The 24,143-nt window shown below is 44.3% G+C and overlaps 1 protein-coding gene across 1 annotated transcript in view; it reads left to right on the forward strand.

Annotated features, from left to right (window-relative positions):
* Positions 1-2,172: 2,172 nt before the first annotated feature.
* Positions 2,173-24,143, forward strand: part of LOC129057717 (syncytin-1-like) — a 60,104-nt gene continuing 38,133 nt past the window's right edge. Inside the window, 2 exon segments of the mRNA XM_054548232.1 lie at positions 2,173-2,314; positions 3,430-3,632. Coding sequence (XP_054404207.1) covers positions 2,173-2,314; positions 3,430-3,632 — 345 coding nt within the window.

Consider the following 24,143-nt stretch of genomic DNA (forward strand, 5'->3'; position numbering starts at 1 on the left):
AACTAACAAGCATAGGTCTACTTTTGCCAGTAATCAATCAAAGTCATACTCTTAAGTAGCGTCTAGAAATTAGCACCTTCCACAGGCCGTGCCCTTCCTAAAATGTACCATCTGTATACTCTTTCCTTGTAGAAGGTGTCTTCCTTTCTTGTTCTGGTAATGACCTTGGAAAAGTTGCTTGACCTCACTGTTCCTTGGTTTCCTCATCTATACAATGACAGTGTTCGACTTGGTTCCTTTCTGCTCTTGTGCTAGATAGTTACATTGGTTCAGTGACAAGCCCTTGGACGTCATGTGATTGCAAAGGGCTAAAAAAGAGCCCTCTGTATTCTAAGTGTCTGTTGATGCTTTGTCCAGTGGACAAAGCCTTTCAGGTTGCAATGTGGCATAAGAAAAAGCTTAAAATGAGGCTGCGTGTGGTGGCTTACGCCTGTAATGCCAGCATTTTGGGAGGTCAAGGCAGGTGGATCACTAGGTCAAGAGATTGAGACCATCCTGGCCAGCATGGTGAAACCTCATCTCTACTAAAAATACAAAAATTAGCTATGTGTGGTGGTGTGTGCCTGTAGTCCCAGCTACTTAGGAGGCTGAGGCAGAAGAATCGCTTGAACTCGGGAGGCGGAGGTTGCAGTGAGCCAAGATCGCACCACTGCACTTCAGTCTGGTGACAGAGCGAGACTCTGTCTCAAAAAAAAGAAAAAGCTTAAAATGTGATAATCCCTGGAAAAGGTGCATTGTGACTCAGACTCATTCAAGTAAAAATTGAAAATGATTGACGGGAAAGGGAGGGGGAAGTGTGCAGGAAATAAAGTAGGAAGGCTGCAGATCTGTGAAGGCGAATGGGGAGATGGGGCTGAAGAACACCCTCAGGGGCTGGAGTTGACCAAAAGAGGGGTGGCAGCAGCAATTTCTGATTAATTTCAGTTTTGCCTGAGGTGGGTTGGCCCTACATGGATTATTGGATGGAAATTGGACTCTGAGCCCTTACTTCTGCCCCAGCCCATCTGGAAGGTCTTGAGACCCCTTTCCCCAAATTTTCTACTACCCAGAGCCCCATAAGGCTGAAATAGACACTAGTGTCCTAAATGGATGAAACATTGATGTTGGCCCTTGCCCACGCTTGCTGCAAGAGCTGGAAGAAGGAACCTGGAAGCTAAGAAGGGAATAGAAAGACAGACATAAACTCATAAAAATGGTGTCAGGAAGATTAAAGTCAGTACAGAGAGGGGCCTTGCAAACCGTGGCCAGGGCAATAAAGAAGCCTATTAGGTGAAGTTCAGGACAAGAAGATGGACTAGTCCCATAGCTTGGGAAAAAGCACAGTGATAACAAATCACAAAGAGAGAGAGGAGTCATTCAGCTTCTAAGTGCTTGTTCTTTTCCACTATTGGAGACACAGGCAAGTCTCTGAATACCCAGCTAAGCTCAGAGCCTGGCACATAGTAGGGGTACAATAAGTTTGCTCAATGAATGAAGAATGAATGGGAGGAGGCTGAAGAGAAGAAGGTTCTTCAAGCTCAACAATGAGCCCAAGGTGGTTGAAAAGGTCCTAAGAGGTGTCTTTGCTGTCAACTCAATCCAAGTCAGAAGCAAAAGGTCATTGTGCCAACAGTCATTGTGGTAGTGGGTTCCTTAGGAAACTACTGAGATGGAGGTTGTGTGCAGGAAGCTTATTGAGGAGTGCCCTTGGGACCCACACCTATGGGGGAGTGAAGAGAGTGGAAGGGCAGAGGGATGGGTTGAACTGTGGCATAGATGAAACCGAGGTCTCAGGCCAAACCTATGGGACAACTCTTCACAGTTGGCCCACCTTGAGACAAGGGTCTAGGGAGTTAGGTTATACTTCCTCATCAACCAGTCAATGGACACGGGCTTCACCCCTGGAGGAAACGTGAACTTGGACCACCTGAGAACTGTCAGCAGCCAACCAACACTGCCAACAGTTGAGGGAATGAGTGACTGGATCTTGAAGACGGGATGTGCAGGCTCACCACAGCACCATGGCATCCACTGCAATAATTAATCCAACTTCCTCATTTGACAGATAAAAAATGTCCAGAGATGAAATCATATAGTTGGTGAAGAGCAGAGCCGGGACATTTCTCAAATGATCACTAGAATATTCCCTTAGTGCACTTGGAATTTGGTACCGGATTCAATAAATCCATCAATATGGATAAGAAGGAGAAATGGCGATTAGATCAATGGTTCCCAAACCTAGCTGTCATCAGCATCACATGGACGGATGTTAGAATACAGATTCCGGGGCTCCATTTTCAGCAATGCTATTACTGGGGGGTCTGGGGCAAGGCCTGTGAGTCTGTACTTTTTTATAAGTACCAGGTTATTCTTATGTTGCCTGTCTCTCACCCTGCAGTTGGGAACAAGTGGCTAAGATCATAGAACACTGGTCAGATACTAGATTTTTAAACAATCTACACTTACAGTCTATCACTGAATGATGTTGCTCTGGAAGATCTCAGGTGGGTGAATGGAGACTCATTCCTGAGTTCTGTCTTATTCAAAAACTTTAACCCTAAAAAAAAGGCCGGGCGCGGTGGCTCATACCTGTAATCCCAGCACTTTGGGAGGCTTAGGCAGGTGGATCATCTAAGTCAGGAGTTCGAGACCAGCCTGACCAACATGGTGAAACCCCATCTCTACTAAAAATACAAAATTAGCTGGGCATGGTGGTACACACCTGTAATCCCAGCTACTTGGGAGGCTGAGGCAGGAGGATCACCTGAACCTGGGAGGTGGAGGTTGCAGTGAGCTGAGATTGCACCATTGCACTCCAGCCTGGGCAACAAGAGTGAAATTCCATCTCAAAAAAAAAGAAAAATTACCAACACTCAAAGACATTAATAGGCTATAAATCCACTGAAGATAATCCCCAAACTAGAAGAGATGGCTAGTACTTTGGATGCTCAAATCAGTATTTCAACAGATTTCAACATGTAGCTTGAAGTATCATGTTGTGGGTTGATATTTCTTGACATTAAAGTTGTTTGTGATGTCTTAAATGAGAGGAAGCAGCAGAGAGGCAGTGGGATATGATGGTTGAGAGCACAGATGGTTTAGAGCATGGATCCTAATGGACTGCCCAGGTTCAAATCCCAGCCCCATTGCTTGCTCACTCGCACCTCAGTTTCCGCATCTGTAAAGTGGGGATAATAATATAAAATCATAGGACTTACTGCATCAGGTTAATGTAAGGGTTATGTGAGTTAATATGTATTTTAAAATTATAACTGCCTAGCACATAGTAAGCACGATGTAATACTATTTTTCTGTGTAGTTGTTTCAGTTATCAATTGCTGTTTTAGCAAACTACCCCAAAATTTAGTGGCTTAAAATGACAATTTACTACTTCCCATGATTCTGTGGATTGTTCTGTATCACTTGGTACTGACTGGGGCTCTGGAGCAGCTCACATTTGGTACTGGGACCATCTGAAGCTCTACTGGCGTTCTCAGCCACAGGATTCCATTCTCCTCCATGTGCGCCTCTTCACGTGGCTAGTGAGTCCTCCTCATATGGTGGCTGGGCTCCGAGAGATGAAGGCAGAAGTTGAGGTCTCTCAAGACGCAGCCTTGGAAGCTACCCAGTGTTACTTCCACTACAATCTATTGGTACAGACTAGTCTCAGGCCCAGACTGGATACACAGGGAGTGGAAACAGACCCCACCGTTCAGTGCGGGGAGTGGCAAAGAATTAGGAGTCATTTTTAATTTACCACAGATGCTTAATCCCACTTGTGTGTGTGTGTGTGTTCATGTGTACATATGTGTGTGTGTGTTCATGTGTGCATGTAGTGTGTGTGTGACAGAGAGAGAGAGAGAGAGAGAGAACGTGTGTACGCATAGAAAATGCCTGGAAGAATATATACCAAAATGTGAACGATACTTATCTTGAAGAGGTAAGGTTACAATATGGTTGTTATTCTCTTCTTTATCTTTGCATGTTTTGCTTTTTCTCCCCCTAAATTTTCCATGATTAAAAAAACGAGGATTTTAAAACTTAATATGAACCAAAATTGAGATCGTTCTACCAAAAATAAAAGAAAAATCTAGCTCAAATTTACACAGCATTACTAAAACCACAGTAGCTAGCTCTAGAACAAAGAAGGTCCTACTCCCACCCCCACACCGCCTTCAGAGCCCGCTGGAGTGTGTGTGCAGTGCTAAATTCTCAGCTCTAAGATTCACAAAGGGAAACATAACATGGCAAGGTGTGAGAGGGGAGACAAAGGTCTGTAAACTGTGTCTTGTGGAGAAGGACTTAAGGACAACTGGGAGGAAGAGAAGGAGACTTGGAGGGGGCATGGTATCATGAACACGCCCTCACTCGATGTGGGGGAACAGCTGCCATGGGGAAGAGGCAGTAGTTCTGGTCCTACAGAATTAGGAACATTGAATGGCAGTGACACAGAGGCAGAGTTAATATTTTTCATACGAAGAAGAACACTCTATTTTGTAAAAGAAGAGGCTGGTCATGGTGGCTCACGCCTGTAATCCCAGCACTTTGGGAGGCCAAGGCGGGTGGGTCTTCTGAGGTCAGGAGTTGAAGACCAGCCTGCCCAACATGGAAATCCCATCTCTACTAAAAATACAAAATTAGCCGGGTGTGGTTGCGGGCCCATATAATCCCAGCTACTTGGGAGGCTGAGGCAGGAGAACTGCTTGAACCCGGGAGGCAGAGGTTGCAGTGAGCTGAGATCATGCTACTGCACTCCAGCCTGAGCAACAAGAGTGAAACTCTGTCAAAAAAAAAAAAAAAAAAAAAAAGGAACAAAGATGGAATGAATTTCCCTGGAAGGCCACGACCCCCCTGTTCTCCTGCAGACCAGATGCCCATGTCACAGGGGGCGTGGATAGCAGAATCTCACCCTGGGAGGTGCCTGGCCCAGAAGACCCTCCAAGTCCCTTCCAAATCTCAGATTGTACAACCATAGGCTATAAATGGAAATTACCCTTCCTATGAAAATATGATGAATCAACAAATATAACCAGGTAAACATGAGATGTGTGGCAATGTCCTGGGTGTTCAGAAAAGTCTCTCAGTCCACAGTTTAAGACTTTGAGAGGAAAGACATCTAATCACCATATGAACCTAACATTCCTAAATATAGTCATTACAGATGAGTACCTATGGGGGTAGCAAGGGCTGAAAGAGTACATGATTGATTTGTAATAGCAAAGAAAGCTTGGGGGCATGTGGAGGCAGGAGTTTTAATAAGTTGTAACCAAGAGATGAGAGGGGTGGGGACTGAGAGAGGAAGAGAGGCCCTGCCCCACATCTCTGTGTTAATGTGAACAGCTTTGGTGGAGGAAAGAAGGCACATTGCCAGTGGAGGAAAGAAAGCACAATCTTTCCTAAACAGATCACAGATATCTTTATTGACTAATATAATAATTATAATTGGCTGGGTGCAGTGGCTCATGCCTGTAATTCCAGCACTTTGGGAGGCCGAGGTGGGCGGATCAGGAGTTGGAGACCAGCCTGGCCAACATGGTGAAACCCTGTTTCTACTAAAAATACAAAAATTAGCTGGGCGTGGTGGCATGTGCCTGTAGTCCCAGCTATTCGGGAGGCTGAGGCAGAAGAATCACTTGAACCTGGGAGGTGGAGGTTGCAGTGAGCCGAGATCGTGCCACTGCACTCCAGCCTGGGCGACAGATCGAGACTCCATCTCAAAAAATAATAATAATAATTAGAATTATAATGTCCTCCATTTACTGAGGGCCCACTGGGCAGCAGTTGCTTTACATACATTATCTCATCAAATCAGTCCAATAGCCAGGTAAAGCAGTGACCATTGTCTCCAGGGACCAGGGGCCAGAGATATGAAGATCTATGGCTTTTGGGGTGCCTGCCTAACTCACAAGAGCCCTCTTCACTGCCCCTTGCCCACAGTGGTTGCTCCTAGCACCCTCCATTCAGTGTGAACGCTGCTGTCTGTCCTTGCCTGAGTCAGAGCCCCTCCCCGAGAGGGCACACATCTGGAATTGTGTCCAAGAGAGATCCACGCTTTCCATGGGATAGGAGCTGTAATTCGAAGCAAGGGCAAGGGATGGTCATATTCTGCTATGCTGAGACAGAGGAAGATGGGAGTAGGAGGTGGTCAGGGAGGGGAGGAGGGAGAGAGAGAGAGAGACAGAGAGAGAGAGAAAGAGGAAGCAGATGCCTAGAGAGATGCAGAGACAGAGAGAGGCACCACTTGGCTCCCTGTGGGTGGCTGCCCACTTCCCTGTTTCTGGTTCTTCCTGGGATCTGGGGCCTTCCTGCCCTCCAGTAAAGACACAGCCCTATAGCTTTATAATAAATTGATTCTTATTACTTATGCCAGCTTGAGTGCCCATGACTCAGAACCAATAAGCTCTTACTAATACAAGTGCTTTGTCTATTTGTTAAATAAGGAGTCAGTCTTCCAACACAAGTTTGCACCTATGCAGAGTCCATGAGGAGCTCCTGCCTCTTTTCTGTCTGCTCCAGAGTGGCAGTTTTAAAGTAACATTTCCTAAAAGGAGGTCTGGTGAGACAGCGTGCTCTTTGCATCATCAAGGTGGCCCCTGTGCCAATTAGGTGTCACCAGCCTGAGAGCCAGCTGCTCTGATGAGCACAGGGGCTGACCAGCAGCAATGAAGCTAGTTCACAGAGTTCAGTGGTCACACACCTATCTCCATCATCACATTCTCCCTAGAACAGTGGGCATCTTTCCTACAACACTGTTGTTTTCCACATTTTAATGGCATGAAGCAGGAGAAATTCTTTTAGGAGCTTGGCTTCCTAAGCCTCTGGCATCTCCCAGCACTAGCTCCCACCTTCACTCTCACCACCCCAGAACTGTGCCTGCTTGCCACACATCTGCTTGTCAGAACTGCCACCATCGCCACCCTTTCTCCCAAGCCTCCTCGTGGCTTCTGCCCACAGACTCCCACCTGGTTGGCTTCACCCTGAACCCTGCCCCCATGTCTATGATAGCCCCGATGACACATTCCTGCTTCTGCTTGTTTAGCTGCCTGTCTCCCACTTCTACCCAGGGGCCCCTGAAGGGCAAGGTCTGTGTCCAGTTGGTGATGTGTCTCTAGTCCCTATCACAGTGGATGACACATACTTCGTACTTAATAAATGTCTGTAGAGTGAATGATTGAAAGAATAAATGAATGATTAAACAAACTCTTTTTTTTTCCAGATTCATTTCATTCACTGTCCCTTCCCTCTGACATATGGAACATGCTATGTTTTACTTCACTAACATTTCTTTTAGGATAAGTTTGTCTTCCCTGTTTCTTTGTGCAACTGAAGGACTTGAGAACAAGGGCTTCCTCCTCTTTCCTTTTCATACCTAGCATAAGGCTTCACATACAACTGATGTCAATTTGTGTGTGTGTGTGTGTGTGTGTGTTTGTGGTTCTGAGTGTTTTGTTTTAGAGCTCAACATAATAATCTTCATGCTTATTCTTTCCCAGGGAGCTTCCCAAATAGCAATGTCATTGCTGTCCTGTCCTTTTCTTCCTCTCCTTATGGATGCTCACTTCTTGACAGTGGACATAGTTCAACATGAGGCTTTAGATTCAATGGGAGTGACCTTTGGCTTAGGCAACCCAGACAGGAATTTACTCAAACATCCAAAAATAGAGACATCTATTTAATCGCCCTAATTGAACTTAGGAAAATCTATCACATCACATTCCTGCACTTTCTGACCTGCCTGAACAGAACAAACAAGAAGTGAAGTGCCTACTGGGGGATCACCCCTGTCCCCACCAGTTAGGCAGCAGGTGCATGCATGCAATGGGTGAGCTCCTGCAGTGGGGGGCTACATAACATCTACCCCCCTGCTGCTGTAGCCCTTACAGGCTGTTTCCTTCCCACGGCAAGCCAGTGATAGAGGCCTTGAGGCTATAAGTTGTGGCTATTAGAGGAGAGAGGGGTGAGAAGGGGAGAGCCAGCTAGGAGGGGCCTGGATGAATGAGGAGAAGGCTGTGCGTGGGTTATGTAGGTCGTCACCTCCTCTTGGTGTTCAGGGTGCTGCTCCCCAGTAGTGGCACTTGCCATTTTACTAGACAACCCTTGACATTACATTGCTGCCACCACCTTTGCTCTGGGCCCTCTGGGCAGCAGCAGCTCCCTCTACCATCCTGGATTACATCACTTGGTTTTAGGTGAGCCAGGACAGCCCCTGGAGAGGAATAAACATGCTGAAAGGGAATTCACAGGAAGGGGAACTGACATTTAAGTGCCTACTTTATGCCAGGCACTGTGCTAGGCTTTCTTTTTCCTTTTCTTTTTTTTTTTATTAAAGAGCGTAAATATGAAATTCATATATCTTAAATTAGTTATTAGAGCCCCACACAATTAATTTCTTTTTCCCATGTCTGGTTTGCTAAAAATTATTTAAGATCTCAATTCCCCACTGATTTGGCAAGATATGGTGAAATTGATGAAATTTTTTTTAGACTTAAAAAAGAAGGAAATCCTGCCATTTGCAAAAATATGTATGAAACTTGAGGACATTATGCTAAATGAAGTGAGCCAGACACAGAAAGACGAATACTGCATGATCTCACTTACACATGAAATCTAAAAAATGTTGAACTGATAGAAACAGAGAGCAGAGGGGTGATTACAGAAGTTAGGGTGTGGTAGAAATGGGGAAGTGTTAAAAGGAACTAATTTGTAGTTGTAAGACGAATAAGTTCTGGAAACCTAAGATACAGCATGATGACTATAGTTAATAATAGATTGTATACCTGAAATTTGTTAAGAAAGTAGTTTTGTTTTTCTTTCTTTTTTAAAGATAGAGTCTTGCTCTGTCTCCCAGGCTGAGTGCAGTGGCATGATCTCGGCTCACTGTAGCCTCCACCTCCCGGATTTAAACAATTCTTGTGCCTCAGCCTCCCGAGTAGCTGGAATTACAGGTGTGCACCACCATGCCCAGCTAATTTTTGTATTTTATTAGACATGGGGTTGTACCATGATGGCTAGGCTGGTCTCGAGCTCCTTACCTCAAGTGATCTGCCTGCCTTGGCCTCCCAAAGTGCTGGGATTACAGGCGTGAGCCACTGCCTGAGAGTAGATCTTAAGTATCACCACATATACAGATACATGCAAAGGTAACTATGTGAGGTGATGGATACATTACTTAGCTTAGATGTGGTAATCATTTTATAATGCATACATATATCAAAACATCATGTTGTATAACTTGAGTATATGCAATTCCTATTTGTCAATTCTACCTCAATAATGCTGAATAGAAATAAATTAAAGTCAAAACTGCCCTGTTCACATTGGATCAACGGATAATGAACATATAGCCAACATGGGAAATTTTCAAAGAAAAGTAAATATACTACTTTAATCATTAAAAAAGATGTGAAATTGCTTGGCTTTTTGTAGATAATATACATGACAGGAGAACTGTGTCTTATATTTCTGGTCTTCTATGTAGCTCTGACTTTATGGTCAATATTCTGAGTCTCATTCTATTCTCAAAGCAGCAAAATAACTTGAAGGCTTGAGATTGAACATTTTTGGTCTAATTGCTAACCTGTTTTCCTCCTCATCCCAGTCACATGTCTCAGCCTTCCTTGTAGTCAAATATGGCCAAGTGGATAAATTTCCTCCAAAGGAATGTGAGCACAAGTGCTGTGTGTCACTTCCAGGACTACACCTGAATGTGTTTCCTCCCCAGTCTCTTCCCCATTTCCACACACTGAGACTGAGACACGGCAATGATTCAACCAGGTAGATCAACCATGCAGATAACAGCAAGGCCTAGGGAATGGAGGAGCAACAAGATGGAAAAAACTTAGATCCCTGAATGATTAGGTGGAACAGAGCCACCCACTCCTTGGAATGCCCACCTTGAACTGATATATGAGAAAAAACCAAACTTTTATCTTTTTTTTTTTTTTTTTTGTGACAGTGTTTTACTTTGTCATCCAGGCTGGAGTGCATGGCGCCACCTTGGCTCACTCCAGCCTCAACTTCCCAGGTTCAAGCCATCCTCCTGCCTCAGCCCCCCAAGTAGCTGGAACTGCAGGCGCACACCACCATGCCCAGCTAATTTTTGTACTTTTAGTAGAGACAGGGTTTCGCCATGTTGCCCAGGCTGCTCTTGAACTCCTGGCCTCAAGCGATCTGCCAGCCTCAGCCTCCCAAAGTGCTGGGATTACAGGTTTGAGCCACTGTGACTGGCCTCTTTTATTTTCTTTAAGGTATGGAATTATTGATTGGTCTCTGTTAGAGAAACCTAACGTTATGCTAACTAATATAGAAATTAGTATAGAAAATGCAGCATTGCTTTTATCAAAATCTGAAATATGTGGCATTGTCTCAGCAGTTGAGAGATAAGAAAATTGATATTATGTACTGGAAAGCCAGTGTCCTTTTTATGCTGAGGCAAAAAAAAGTTTGGCAATAATAATTAATAATAATAAGAAGAAGAAGAGGAAGATGAAGAAGAAGAAGAAGAAGAAGAAGAAGAAGAAGAAGAAGAAGAAGAAGAAGAAGAAAAGAAGAAGAAGAAGACAAAGAAGAACTATACCCAGGAAAGAACTTTGGGAGTGGTAACTGGTCCATGGAGCTGACTGAAACCTTCTCAGTTTTTGAGGGAACTAATTGCCAAATAAATTGCAAGCCTCATCAGTAAAAAAGTCTTTAAGCATTTATGCCTTAAAGCAGCACTTGGGCCCCCATGTCTGCACCAGCAGGACCAAGCTATGAAATCTGCATTGCTCCTAAGAGGGCTTAATCTAATACTCACTTTGTATGTTGCAAGAGGGGATAATGGATGAAGAACCTCTCAGAAGGCAAAGCCATCAGTCATGAGGGACTATGGACATACCTCTTCCATACTTTTACCACTTCCTGCCCACTGGGATTAACCATGTTGCTGCATGTAGCTACTGGTCATTCATTTTCATTGCTTAGTAGTATTCCATTGTAAGAGTATATCATAGTTATTTATCTATTCTTCACTGATGGATGTTTAGGTTGTTTCTAGTTTTTTTTTTTTTTTTGCCAAAATGTACATGAACATTCTTGTACATACTTCTAGTTGCACCTGTGCACAGATTCCTCTGGGGTATAGTCTTAGGAGTACAATTGATGAGTTGTTGAGTACTTTACTAGAAATGCCAAACTGAAAGTGGTTGTACCAGTTATACTTCTTCATGCGATGTATTTGTGTTCCCTTTGTTTCATAGTCTTGTTTGCTATCTTCAGGTGTTTTAATTTGGCAACCTTGTAAATATCTACTAGTGTATATATGGAGTTTAATTTACATTTTCCAGTTACTAATAAGGCTGAATATTTTTCATGTTGTTTATTGGCCATTTGTAGTTTCTCTTTTGTGCCTATTCAAAACCTTTGGAGAGAGCTCCTGGGTTATCTATCAGTTTTATGTTAATTTGTAGGAATTCTTTTATGTAATAATTGATCTTTTACATAATGTTGCAAATATGTTCTCTCACCTTGTGGCTTGTCTTTTTACTCTCTATCTGATGTTTTGATGAACAGAGTAGTTAAATTTAATATGGTTAAACTTACCTATCTTTTTTTCCCTCAGTCTATATCTCTTCCTATCTACGGTTCACATTCAGGATCTCTGAAAGCTCATCTAATTGGTTGACCAGGCACAGTATAGGGAAATGTGGTGTGGTTGATACTCTCATACCAGACAATTTCCTAGGACCTGGGCCACCTATGGATGTCTGCCTTGGGGTCAGTGCCAATCTCTGGATCTAGTAGCTGGGGCCCAAGATGGAGAGTACCATTTAATTTTTATTTACTTATTTGTTTTTTTTTTTTTGAGACAGGGCTCACTCTGTTGCCCAGGATGGAGTGCAGTGGCCCTATCTTGGCTCACTGCAACCTCCCGCTCCTGGGTTCAAGAGATTCTCCTGCCTCAGCCTCCCAAGTTGCTGGGATTGCAGACACCCGCCACCATGCCTGGCTAATTTTTGTATTTTTAGTAGTGATGGGGTTTCACCACGTGGGCCAGGCTGATCATGAACTCCTGGCCTCCTGTGATCCACCCACCTCAGCCTCCCAAAATGCTGGGATTACAGGTATGAGCCACCATGCCTGGCCTAGAATACCATTAAAAGCAATAAATAGGCCAGGCGTGGTGGCTCATGCTTGTAATCTCAGTACTTTGGGAGGCCGAGGCAGGTGAAACACATGAGGCCAGGAGTTTGTGACCAGCCTGGCCCACAAGGCGAAAACCAACTCTAATAAAAATACAAAAGTTAGCTGGGTGTGGTGGTGGGGGCCTGTAATCCCACTTGCCAGGCTGAGGCAGGAGCATCACTTGCCAGGAGATGGAGGCTGCAGTGAGCTGGGATTGCACCACTGCACTCCAGCCTGGGCAACAGAGTGCGACTCTGTCACAAAATAATAATAATAATAATAAAATTAAAATAAATCAATAAACAATGGGGCAGGAGGAAATCAGACAAAGAATAAGATAGCCAAGTCTAGAAATATTACTCTTGGATCAAGAAAACATGATCTACATATACAGTGGAATATTATTCAGCCTTTAAAAAGAAGGAAATATTGTCCTTTGCAACATCATGGATGAGCCCAGAGGAAATTAGGTTAAGTGAAATAAACCAGGCACAGAAAGATAAATGCCACATGACCTCACTTATACATGAAGTGTGGAAAATTCAGACTCATGGAAACAGAGTTAAATGGTGGTTATCGGAGGCCAGTGGCAGGGGGATTGGGGATATGTTGGTCAAAGGACACAGATTTAGTTAGACAGAAGGAATAAGTCTAAGAGGTCTATTGTATACCACAGGACTACAATTAATAACAATGTATTATGTACTTGAAAATTGAAAAAAGAAAGAAAGAAAAATAAATATTATTTACTGATAATAAAGCTCTTAATCCACATCCAGAGATAAAGAAAATAATTAGCAGGAGACTTCTTAGAGGTTATATAATTTCAGAGTATGGGAGTTTGAAAAAAACTATTTGGTAATTGAATACCTAATAACAATAACCCACCTAAAATGTGATTTTTTACACAGTTTATTGATTAAATTAGGGTGATTCCAAAGTTAGCACCAGGAAGTTATAAGTTTAAAACTTCATGAGAGTCTGTTGAAATGATAACTACAATTGCAGTCTAACAGGTGGCAGTCCAAAGTCTAGAAGGAGGACAGCCAGTGAGTTAAGATTTGCCAGGGTCCACTGAGGAATTTCCAGGAGAGCTGGATTGGATAGACAACATTCCTGTCACTTCAGGAAGCTCCATTTCAGTTTTTGAAAATGAGAACATCCTCCTACCAGAAGCATCAAGCTCAAATGAGGAAAGGAGCTGCTGGGAACTTGCACAGGGCAGACTGCTAACAGGAAAACTCTGCAGGGAAGATCCAGAGAACCAGAAAACAGCTATTCCAGAATCACCGGCTCATGCAAACCTATAAGCATTTATCAAATGCCTGCCATGTGGCAGATATTGTGGTGGATACAAAGTTGAAGATAAGTTCCCTGTATCCACTAGAACTCTTCATGTTGCAAGCTAGAAAGAACTTGGCTCCAACTTAATAGCAATTGTTTTGGCTCATGTAAAAGGAAGTTCAGAGGTAGGACAGGCTTCAGGGTTAGATTCATTCAGTAGCTTTTGGGTCATCTCCCATGTACTGGTCTCTTCTTCAGACTGGATTCCCTCATTGTGCCAGATTGGCTCTTTTTGACATCAGGATTTACAAAAGAGAGGAAAAGTTCTAATGGAGGTTAGAACTTTCCCAGAAACACCTTTCCCAGAAATGCCTAGTGAAGATTGCCTTGTTGTTCATTGGTTCACATTGGATCACATGATCTTTCCAAAATTAATTCCTGTATCCAGAGAAATGCCATACATTGTATGGTTCAGAAACCCAGGCATACACCAATTGGCTTGGCAAACAGCATGGGAATGACTACCTCTAGATAATAAAAACTCATCTCTGGAGCTAGGGGTTGGAACCATCTTCTCCCAAAGCCAATAGGCCAGAGAGTGAATACTGAGTGAAATTTGGGATACTATCAGAGAGTGGCAGAAAGCATACTATGTCATCTTCCAATAAATATCCATTACAGTTTCAATTTGCAAGAAGTTTACAGTTTAGAGGGGAAGACAGGGCTGTAATTTACTCATAATGAAAAAGTGATATGAGAGCTACGAAGTGCTTTGAGAAACTAGAGAAGAAGGCTGTTTATAGCACCTGAGGGATCAAGGAGCTGGGCTGTGATAGATGCATTTTTGAAAGATACAAAAATAGAAATACATTTGTTGCAGGATCCTTGGGGTGTCGCTTTTCTGACCAGAAACCTCTGTGACTGTTGGTGCTTTTGCTTGAGTTTTGCTCAGGCCTGCTGGGCTTGTTCCATCCACTCGGCCTGGCAGGTTGCACTTGGCTCATACTACTGGCCTGTATCCCACACCTGCCAAGGGCAAGCCAGGTGTGCAGTAGTGAGGGATGTGTGAGCAAGTGAGTGTGGGGTCTGGCCACGGCGCACAGTGAGGCACACTGGCTGCTGCAGTGGGGCAGGCAGCTCCAGGTGCCAGCATGGGCACCGGCTCTCTGCAAGGCTGCGGCTGGACCAGGCGCACTGCAAACAGCTTCTCACAGCTGCCACTGGGGAACACAGTGGTGCCTGGAAGCTTGGAGACTCCAGGAATCACAGGGCCCCAAAGAGGGAGTGACAGCCTTGGCTCAAGGAGCTCCAAAGTCTGGGCTCCCCAAAGGACCACAGCTATTCTCACCTTCTCTTCACCTGCAACATGGTGAGCAAGAGGTGTGTTTCAGTCCTGTTTATGTGATAGCTCTTTGAGCCCTGTCACTTGGCAGTTCCTGAGTTCTTGTCCTGCTCCAGGAAGAATGAGATATGTGGACAAGTGGAGGGTGAGTACGGAGAAGATAAGCTTTATTGAGTGACAGCTCAGAGGAGACCCTGGAGTGGGTAGCTCCTCTCTGCAGCTGGTCATCCTGATGTCTGCTGCTCTCAGTAGAAAGAAGGCCCTGGAGTGAGTAGGTAGCTCCTCTCTGCAGCTGGTTGTCCCAACATCTGCAGCTGTCAGTAGAGAGGAGGCCCTGGTATGGGTAGCTCCACTCTGCAGCTGGTCATCCTGCCATCTGCTGCTCTCAGCAGAGAGGAGGCCCTGGAGTGTGTAGCTCCTCTCTGCAGCTGATCATCCTGACATCTGCTCAGCTCTGGCTGAGCTGGGAGATTTCATGGGCCTCAGAGGTGAGGAAGTGAGCATCAGTTGGTCCATGGGTGGCCATGGGTGGGCTCAGAAAAAGCACCACAAGTTCCCACTCTGGTTTGTGGGGACTGGCAGCCCGGCCCCCAGCCTTCAAGCCCTCCCTGGCCTGAAGGTGAGGCCTCACCAGGGACCCACCCTCTTCCACCCAGGAGCCTATTTGCCTCCCACTGCCAATGACGCCCAGGCTGTTCGCGCCAAGGAGCACCTGCAGGCCAATGCTGAGCTGCCCTCAGACCCACCCAGGCTTCCCTCGCATGCTTGTTGGTGCCCAAAGTCTGGAAGGGGCCAAGCTGGCAGGGGGCTGTCATGTCAGCACTGCCCCAAGTGTGTGCACACCCAGCTAGGTGCGACAGCACCTGGGCTCAGCCCCAACCTTGCTCCGAGATCAGATCAGGTGCCAGGAGTGGGAGAGACCAGGCAGCAGGAGCAGACACCTCTGAGCCTATGGGGGGAGGGGGCTTTCCCAGGCCCCCAAGAGTGCGGAGATGCCCAGCTCTGCAGCCCCAGCTTGGATGGCTGTAGCTGCACCCAGGGGGGAGGGTTCCTGTATGCTCTGTGGAATGAAATACATGGGTCCACAGCTATGATTTTCGGTGACTGTAGCTGCAACCGGAGGGCAGAGCTCCTGCCTGCTCCCAGCACTCCCAAGAGCACAAGTAGGCCCAGGTCTGCAGCCACGACTTGGGTGGCTGAAGCTGTGCTTGGGAGGGTGGGGCTCCTGCCTGCTCCCAGCTCACCTGAGAACACAGGGAGGGGAAGTAGGGCATGAGTTAAATGTGTAGCAATATGGAAACATCCAAGTGAAAATATCTGAAGAAAATTTGGGAGCAGACAGACCTTGAGAGGCAGAGTTGGAAGCCATTAGCATAAGAGAAATGAACTGTCATATATTAAATACTACATAGATGTCAGATTTGTTCTAAGCATTTTATTTGTATTATTTCTTTTAACTTTCATAATGCGGTACAGAGAATCATGTCTTAATTTTACTAAAAAGGAATCTGGCACTCGAAAAGGTAACTTACCAAGGCCATTCAGCTCGTCAATGGATGAGTAGGATTCAAACCCAGTTATTCCAGAATCTGGGAGCTGAAGCTATGAATATGGCAAAGGTTGCTCAGGAATAGAAGAAAGAAGACATTTTCCAGTCTTTGTCTCCAAAATGCAGCAATCCTCAATTCACACAAATGCTTTGACTTTTTATTAATATATTTGTTCAAAATTCTTTTGTTGTCCATAGCTCTTTTTTCCCCATAATACCTGGGATCTTTTTGGCTACAAGTAACTGGAAACACTGACTCAGCAAGCCAAAGCAATAAGGAAAAAGTATCACCTCATATAACAAGAAGTCCCAGCTGGGCTTATAGTGGCTCAGGCCTACAATCCCAGAACTTTTGAAGGCTGAGGCAGGTGGATCACTTGAGGCCAGGAGTTCATGACCAGTCTGGCCAACATGGTGAAACCCTGTTTCTACTAAAAATACAAAAATTAGCCAGGTGTGGTGGCAGGTGCCTGTGATCCCAGCTACTCAGGAGGCTGAGGTAGGAGAATTGCTTGAACCCAGGAGGCGGAGGTTGCAGTGAGCCAAGATCAGGCCACTGCACTCCAGCCTGGTGACAGAGTGAGACTCCACCTCAAAACAAAAACAAAAACAAACAAACAAACAAATAAACAAACAAGTCCCAACGTGGTCAGTTCCAGGGTTGATTAATTCAGTGAGTCAGCAACTCAGCATCATTAAGAACCCTGATTATTTCCCATTTTGTATCTTCAGCATGTCAGGCCCTTAAGCAAACTCTCCTGATAGACAAAAGATAGCAACCAGAGTTCAAGTCAACACATCAAGACCTGACAACATCTGTGGGGAAAAGGTAGGCCACCTCTTCAAGTTTGACCTTTTTTTTTTTTTTGAGATGGGGTCTTCCCATCTCAGCCTTCCAAGTAGCTGGGACTATAGGCAGGTGCCACCAAGCCCAGCTCATTTATTTATTTATTTTTGTAATTGTTTATACAGACAAGGTTTCGCCATGTTGCCCAGGCTGGTCTCGATCTCTGAGCTCAAGCGATTCCCCCACATCAGCCTTCCAAAGTGCTGGGATTTCAGTTGTGAGCCACTGAGCTCGCCGCCACCAACCCCACCTTTTTTCATTAACACAACAACAACAACAACAACAAGAAACGATGGCTAATCTGCCCTCACATTCTGTTGCCCAGAATTGTGTTATACACCTATTCTTAATCAATCATTAGCAAAGAGAATGAGATATTGCTTAATTGATTTAGCAAAGTTCATGACCACGTGGAAGACAATGGGTTCAAGACAACAATAAATTAGGGGCCGGGCGCGGTGGCTCACGCCTGTAATCCCAGCACCTTGGGAGGCTGAAGCGGGTGGATCACCTGAGGTCAGGAGTTCGAGACCAGCCTGGCCAACATGGTGAAATCCTGTCTCTACTAAAAATACAAAATTAGCTGGGTGTGGTGGTGGGCATCTGTGATCCCAGTTACTCAGGAAACTGAGGCAAGATAATTGCTTGAACTCGGGAGGCAGAGGCTGCAGTGAGCTGAGATCAAGCCACTGCACTCCAGCCTGGGCAACAGAGTGAGATTCTGTCTCAAAAACAAAAACAAAAAAAAAAAAAAAGAAAGAAATTAGTTCTCTCTTAGAAAGAAGAGAAAAGAAACCAGAGGACTGGGGGTGGGGCAGAAGTTGTGAGGAGGTGGGAGAGGAGAGGTTTGAGGAGGCAATCAACATGTCTACTAAATTTCCATCTACATCATATATTCTCAGTGGCAGTGATATTCCCCCAGGCAGGCAAATAAATGGTTCAATGAAGATTTTACTCTTTTTATGTGTAAAACAGAAATATACATAGGTACATTAACAGATATACCATATGTCTATAATATTAACATTTCATAAGAAAGATGATTAGGAAAAAAAAATGCCTAAAGCAGCTTCCTAGAGAGGGGTGATCATGAAGAAAAGGTTAAGAAACACTGGTCAACATCAATATGTGTTTATCCAGAAATGGAAATTCCTAGAGAAAATGAGCTGTGCTGAACAGAGTACTGTGTGGTACTCAAGGCAGCACTTTAAGGACATCTGCAAAGGGGAGGAGCTGTGAGGCAGCTGCTGGTGGCAGTGGTGATGATTATAACAACACCGGCACTCTCTGACCACTTAGTGTATTCTATCTCCATCTGGTTCAGATGTATACATAAAATAGCAGCCAACATTACTTGTTTTATTTATACCTTTCACCCTTTACTTTCACTTGGCAAGTATTAACTTGTTAAATCTTCACAACAACCAGTTGAAGAGGGTATAATTTATCTACATTTGACAGATGAAGAAACTGAGGCATGGAAGGGTTAAATGACTCTCATAAGAAAGTGGTTGAGGGCCGGGCATAGTGGCTCACGCCTGTAATCCCAGCACTTTGGGAGGCCGAGGCGGGCGGATCACGACGTCAGGAGATTGAGACCATCCTGGCTAACACGATGAAACCCTGTCTCTACTAAAAATACAAAAAATTAGCCAGGTGTGGTGGCAGGCGCCTGTAGTCCCAGCTACTCAGGAGGCTGAGGCAGGAGAATGGCGCGAACTCGGGAGGCAGAGCTTGCAGTGAGCCGAGATTGCGCCACTGCACTCCAGCCTGGGTGACAGAGCGATGGCTCCGTCTCAAAAAAAAAAAAAAAAAAAAAAGAAAGTGGTTGAATGGGGATTTGAAAAAAAAATTTCATATTCAAATTTCAAATTAGGATGGCATTCCTCGCTTTCTACAGTAGTGCAAGACTGTGAAAATGGCCATGCAAACAATTTGTAATAATCAATGGGGAAAATTAAAATTGTTTCGTGACCTTTAAAAATGTTTGTCAAGCATTAAAAATGCTCTTACTTGCAGTTGTAAATGTATAGGGAAATGAAAAAATTATTTTAAAAACCCAATATTTATTTAGTACACTATAATTTAAAACATTAGAAACATTGAAAATAGGTGTTTTATTTCTTTGTAAAAAATGTATCCGGATAATTTGAACAGTGCTTGCCTTCTCATTGTTTAATGTATGATATGGAGTGAGCATCTTTTTTATGTCTTAGCTTATTGTCACATTTTGGATCAGCCGAATTTGGATCAGCTTCCAGCATTTTATCTTTTGCACTTTCAATGATGTAAAACACCTCCAAGTGTGCCCATTTATGCCTAGTGTTCCATTACTGGAACGCTAAGCATGTGGGAGTTATCTTATACACCCTACTGCTCAAGGTCATTGCCAAGGTCTGATTTTCAAAATTCAAAAAATTCAAAAAATTGCATCCTCAGGCATAAATGGGTTAATGTGAAGGTTTTTTCCACCAGTGTCACTTCCTCTGGGACATCTTCATCCTCTTTACTTTCCCCATTTACGTTGACGTCACTAGCTCCCCTAGCTACATACACAGAGTCTTGAACAGTGGCAGTGTCGACATTCCCATGGTTCAGAATTTTCTCCTATAATTCTATTTGTGTTTGTCTCGAATTTCACTGCTATTGTTATCAATTTTCATTTGTTTGGTACATTTTCTTTCTTTCTGGCCAGTTTCCCAAAAAAAAATATCCATTTTTTTGGGAAAATGTCATGGGTTTATCACTAGGAGACAAGGAGGCAACATGAAATGTGCTCCTGTCTGTGTGTGAACTGAACCACAGGTGGGCAGTGACCAACCATCAACCGACAGACTTTGAAAGAAGTGATGTGACTGACCACTGATCACGATGTGCATCTGTTATTTACACAGTGATTTGGGGACTGAAGCGCCAGCAGCCAAGTTTGTACTTTATGCAATTACTCACATTAATATACCGTGGAAACTGAAATCTGAACTGTGTTGTGGGGTGACTGATGTTATTTAACTAAACCATGGCAACTGAAATCCATGCAGATTGGAGCCATGCAAATTGAGAACTGCCTGTATGGTTGTCCCTCGGTATCCTTGGGGGATTGGTTCCAGGACCCCAGCAGAGACCAAAATCCACAGATGATCAAATCCCTGATACAAAATAGCTAGTATTTGCATACAACATATGCACATCCTCTTTAAATCATCTCTAGATTACTTGTAATACCTGATACAATGTAAATGCTGTGTAAATAGTTGTTATACTGTATTGTCTAGGGAATAATGACAAGGAAAAAAATCTGCAAGCCATGGGCCTGTAGTCCCAGCTATGTGGGAAACTGAGATGGCAGGATTATTTAAGCCCAGGAGTTTGAGTCCAGCCTGGCCAGCACAGAGAGACCCCCATCTCTAAAAACAATAAATAAGATAAAATAAAATAAGTCTGTACATGTTCAGCAGAGATGCAATTTTTTCCAATATTTTTGATCCTCAGTTGAATCCATGGATGCAGAATCCAAGGATGTGGAACCCACAGATCTGAAGAGCCCACTGTATATACAAAGCAGGCAGATTTGTACAGATTTGTACAGATTTTAGACATACAAATCCTAATGTATCCAGCACCTAACTTCAACCATTATCAACTCATGGCCCATCTTGTTTCTGCAACACCCCTATTCATTTTGAAGCAAATCCCTGACATCTCATCATTTCATTCTTAAGTAGCTCTCTATGCAGTTAAGACTGGGGATTTTGATCGAACTCTATCGAATTCCAGGGCATGAACTTGTAAAAATACACTCGCCAGCTTCCTGGGGAGGGCAGTAGACCCAGGGAAATGGAATGGCATACTAATAGGTATTTGCTCCTTTCATCCTGACTGCAACCCCATGAAGTCTTATTGTCCTCATTTTTTCAGATGAGGAAACAGGCATGGAGGGGCTAAGTGACTTGTCCAAGGTCACACCGTATGTGCGTAGTTGAGTCAGGCATTACATTCAGATCTGATTCCACATCTCATTCTCTTCCTATACATCACAACCGCACAGAAGGGGGTCCTTAACCATCGCTGACTTTCTCCTGTGTCCAACCTCCTGTACCAGTTAGCCCCCAATTATGGCCAAGAACTTAGGAACCATATATTCCTTCCTTCTTTGCATCCTTGGTCTTCTTGGAATATACTCTGAATGGGAAAACAAACAAACAAACAAACGAAAAACAAGGACTCAGCACAAATCTTTGCTGAGGTGTTGACTTCTCCCAGTCCTGAGGGAGATGATTCCTCCTGGCACTGAAGCCATTGTCAGGGTCACACTTGTGCCATGCTGAGGAGGGCTCAGAAGAATCCTAGTCTATCAACAACCATCTTCCCCAACAGTGTCCTCTGCCACCGACTCACAGAAAAGCCTAATGGAACAGGTTACTGGGCTGAGACCTACAATGCCCCCAGCTGTGCCTTATCTGGGCCTGGGCTTATGACTCTTTGTTTAGTGTTCAAACACCTTAGCCCTGGACTGTGGCCTTTCAGGGCTGAAGGTCTGGCAGGGGAAAGGACTTGTCTGGAGGGATCTGATACTGTGAAAACAGCAGAGGAGAGGAAGAGGGAAGGGGAGGGATGACAAGAAGGAGGAACAGAGGAGAGGGAGAAGAGGAGTGAGAGAAGAAGGAACCGGGAGGAGGAAGAGAAAGAAAAGAAATCCTGCTTGTCATTCTATTGGCACCTCTCTGAACACTGCCACCGATTCTAATGGGACTTGTGTCCCAGCCCATAATCCCTCAAGTGCTAAGAGAATAGGCCTCATAGTGGCTTCTCAGGCTCTTTTTTTTCTTTTCAACTACAGCTTTCTGATTTCCCCGGAAAACTTCTTTCTTTCCAGAACTAAGGCACATTTTTCTCTTGCTCCTAGAGGCTGTGCAGAGGGACAGGGTCTTTTTGGTCCCCTTTGGCTAGAGTTTCCCAACAGTCTCAGAAATGACTCTGGGTGTGGCTGGAAGATATTTAAGGAAGGAGGTAGGAGGCACTAAGAACAGAGTGACTGGGGGTTGACGAAAGAAGGAAGAAACAAGTGGCCCAGTTTGTGTCTATTTAGATCCCAGGCATTATAGCCTTACATATGGTATCCCATCAATTGAAATAGATGGTGGCTTTTATCTGCCCAAATCTACTCCTGCTCCCAAATCCTTGTTTTTTGGTAACAACATTTACAAATACCCTGTCCTCTAGGAAATTTCCTCTCCCCATTCTCAATGATTCTAATGGGACTGCTAATCACAAAACCCTTCTTGCCTCAGCCCAGATCTGGCCAATCAGAGCCTTCCTTGGGCTTATATATATGGATACTGGGAAAGAGGAGCCCTCCTTCCCTCTGGGGTTGCTAAGGAGAAATTAAATAAAACTAAAGTGGCATGCACCTGTAGTCCCAGCTACTCCAAAGGCTGAGGCAGGAGGACTGCTTGAGCTTAAGAGTTCGAGGCAGCAGTGAGCTGTGATTGCGCCACTGCACTCCAGTCTGGGCAACAGATTGAGACCTTATCTCTATTTTTTAAAACACTGAAATTAGGCTGTGTGCAGTGGCTCATGCCTGTAACCCCAGCACTTTGGGAGGCCAAGATGGGAGAAATGCTTGAGGTCAGGAGTTTGAGATCAGCCTGGTCAAAATAGCAAGACCCCATCTCAAAATTTAAAAAATAAAAACATAAACTGAAACTATTTGCAACCATTGCCACCCTTTGTATGGAGGAAGCTCATTTGTAGTAGGAGAAAATAAGGGCAACACACAGAAAGAAGTATGTGTGTGTGAAGAGAGAAAGATAAATTGAGATACATGTTTCTATCTATGTATCTATCTATCTATCCATCCATCCAACCCTGACAACTCTATTTTAGTCTCTAAATTCTGTTGTAAACTAGCAATACCTCTGTGAATAAATTTGTGTGTGTGTGTGTGTGTGCGTGTGTGTGTGTCTGTAAGCTGGTTTGAGTTTGGTTTTTATTACTTAGAACACAGACAGTCCTAATAGATTCCTTCCATCCTCACAGCAATCCTATGAAGTAGTCAAGGCTCAGAGAAGCACATTGTCCAAAAGTCACGTGGAGAGCACTGGAGAGTCAGGATTCATACCCGGTCTTTCCGATCCCCCAGCTCCGAAGCTGGTACTTGCCAGCTCCCAAAAATGGGTTAAACCTGGTCCTGCCCCAAAGTAACAACGCCTGCAAGGAGAGTTAGACCTTTATACAACTATAAAGCAAGACAGAACATAATGCTATAATATAATAAAGATGCAAATATAATTCACTGGGATACACAGGGGAGAAAGTATTTGAGAACAAATTGTGGCTGAGGCATTCCAGGCCCAGTTTGGGGTAGGGGGAGATTCCTGCATACTTGGATGCCCAAAAAAACCCCAAAATGACCAAAGCTGTTTCAGGCTTTTGTGGGCACTGACCATTTACGGATGTGTGACCAGCAACCCGTACAACCCTGAACAGAAACTTACTGCTGTGAGCTGTTGCCACTGTTTGCAGAGCATGGCGTTGTTGGTGCAGTTGCCCTGAAACCTTTGTTCCAAGAAGTCCCACTTCCCTCCCTTATTCCCCATCTCAGCTCTGCTGCCTGACCAGTTGGCCTCCATTACTTCTGCTATAATCACCGTGAGCCTGTGGCTGGTAGGGGCTGGCAAAAGGTTCAGTATGGATATTTATTTCCCATGCATCTGCCAAGGGAAATGAATTTTCACGTGCCATTTGCAAGCTACTTGCAAAGTGTGCAGTACATTCTGTTGTTTCCTAGAGTCTAAAAAAGTGGTTTTCAATCTTTTCTTTTTCCTATTCTAGGCCACTTTAAGCTGGGCAGAATAACCCACAGTCAATTTGCTCCACCCTTTCTCACATACAAGTGGAAACATAATGCAAGCATACTATTGAGGCGTCAATGTAAAGTATCTTGGGAGGGGGGATTAGTTGTACTTGTGCTTTCGCGATCG

Source organism: Pongo abelii, chromosome 1 (genome assembly GCF_028885655.2).
Source record: "Pongo abelii isolate AG06213 chromosome 1, NHGRI_mPonAbe1-v2.0_pri, whole genome shotgun sequence".
Taxonomy (NCBI): domain Eukaryota; kingdom Metazoa; phylum Chordata; class Mammalia; order Primates; family Hominidae; genus Pongo; species Pongo abelii.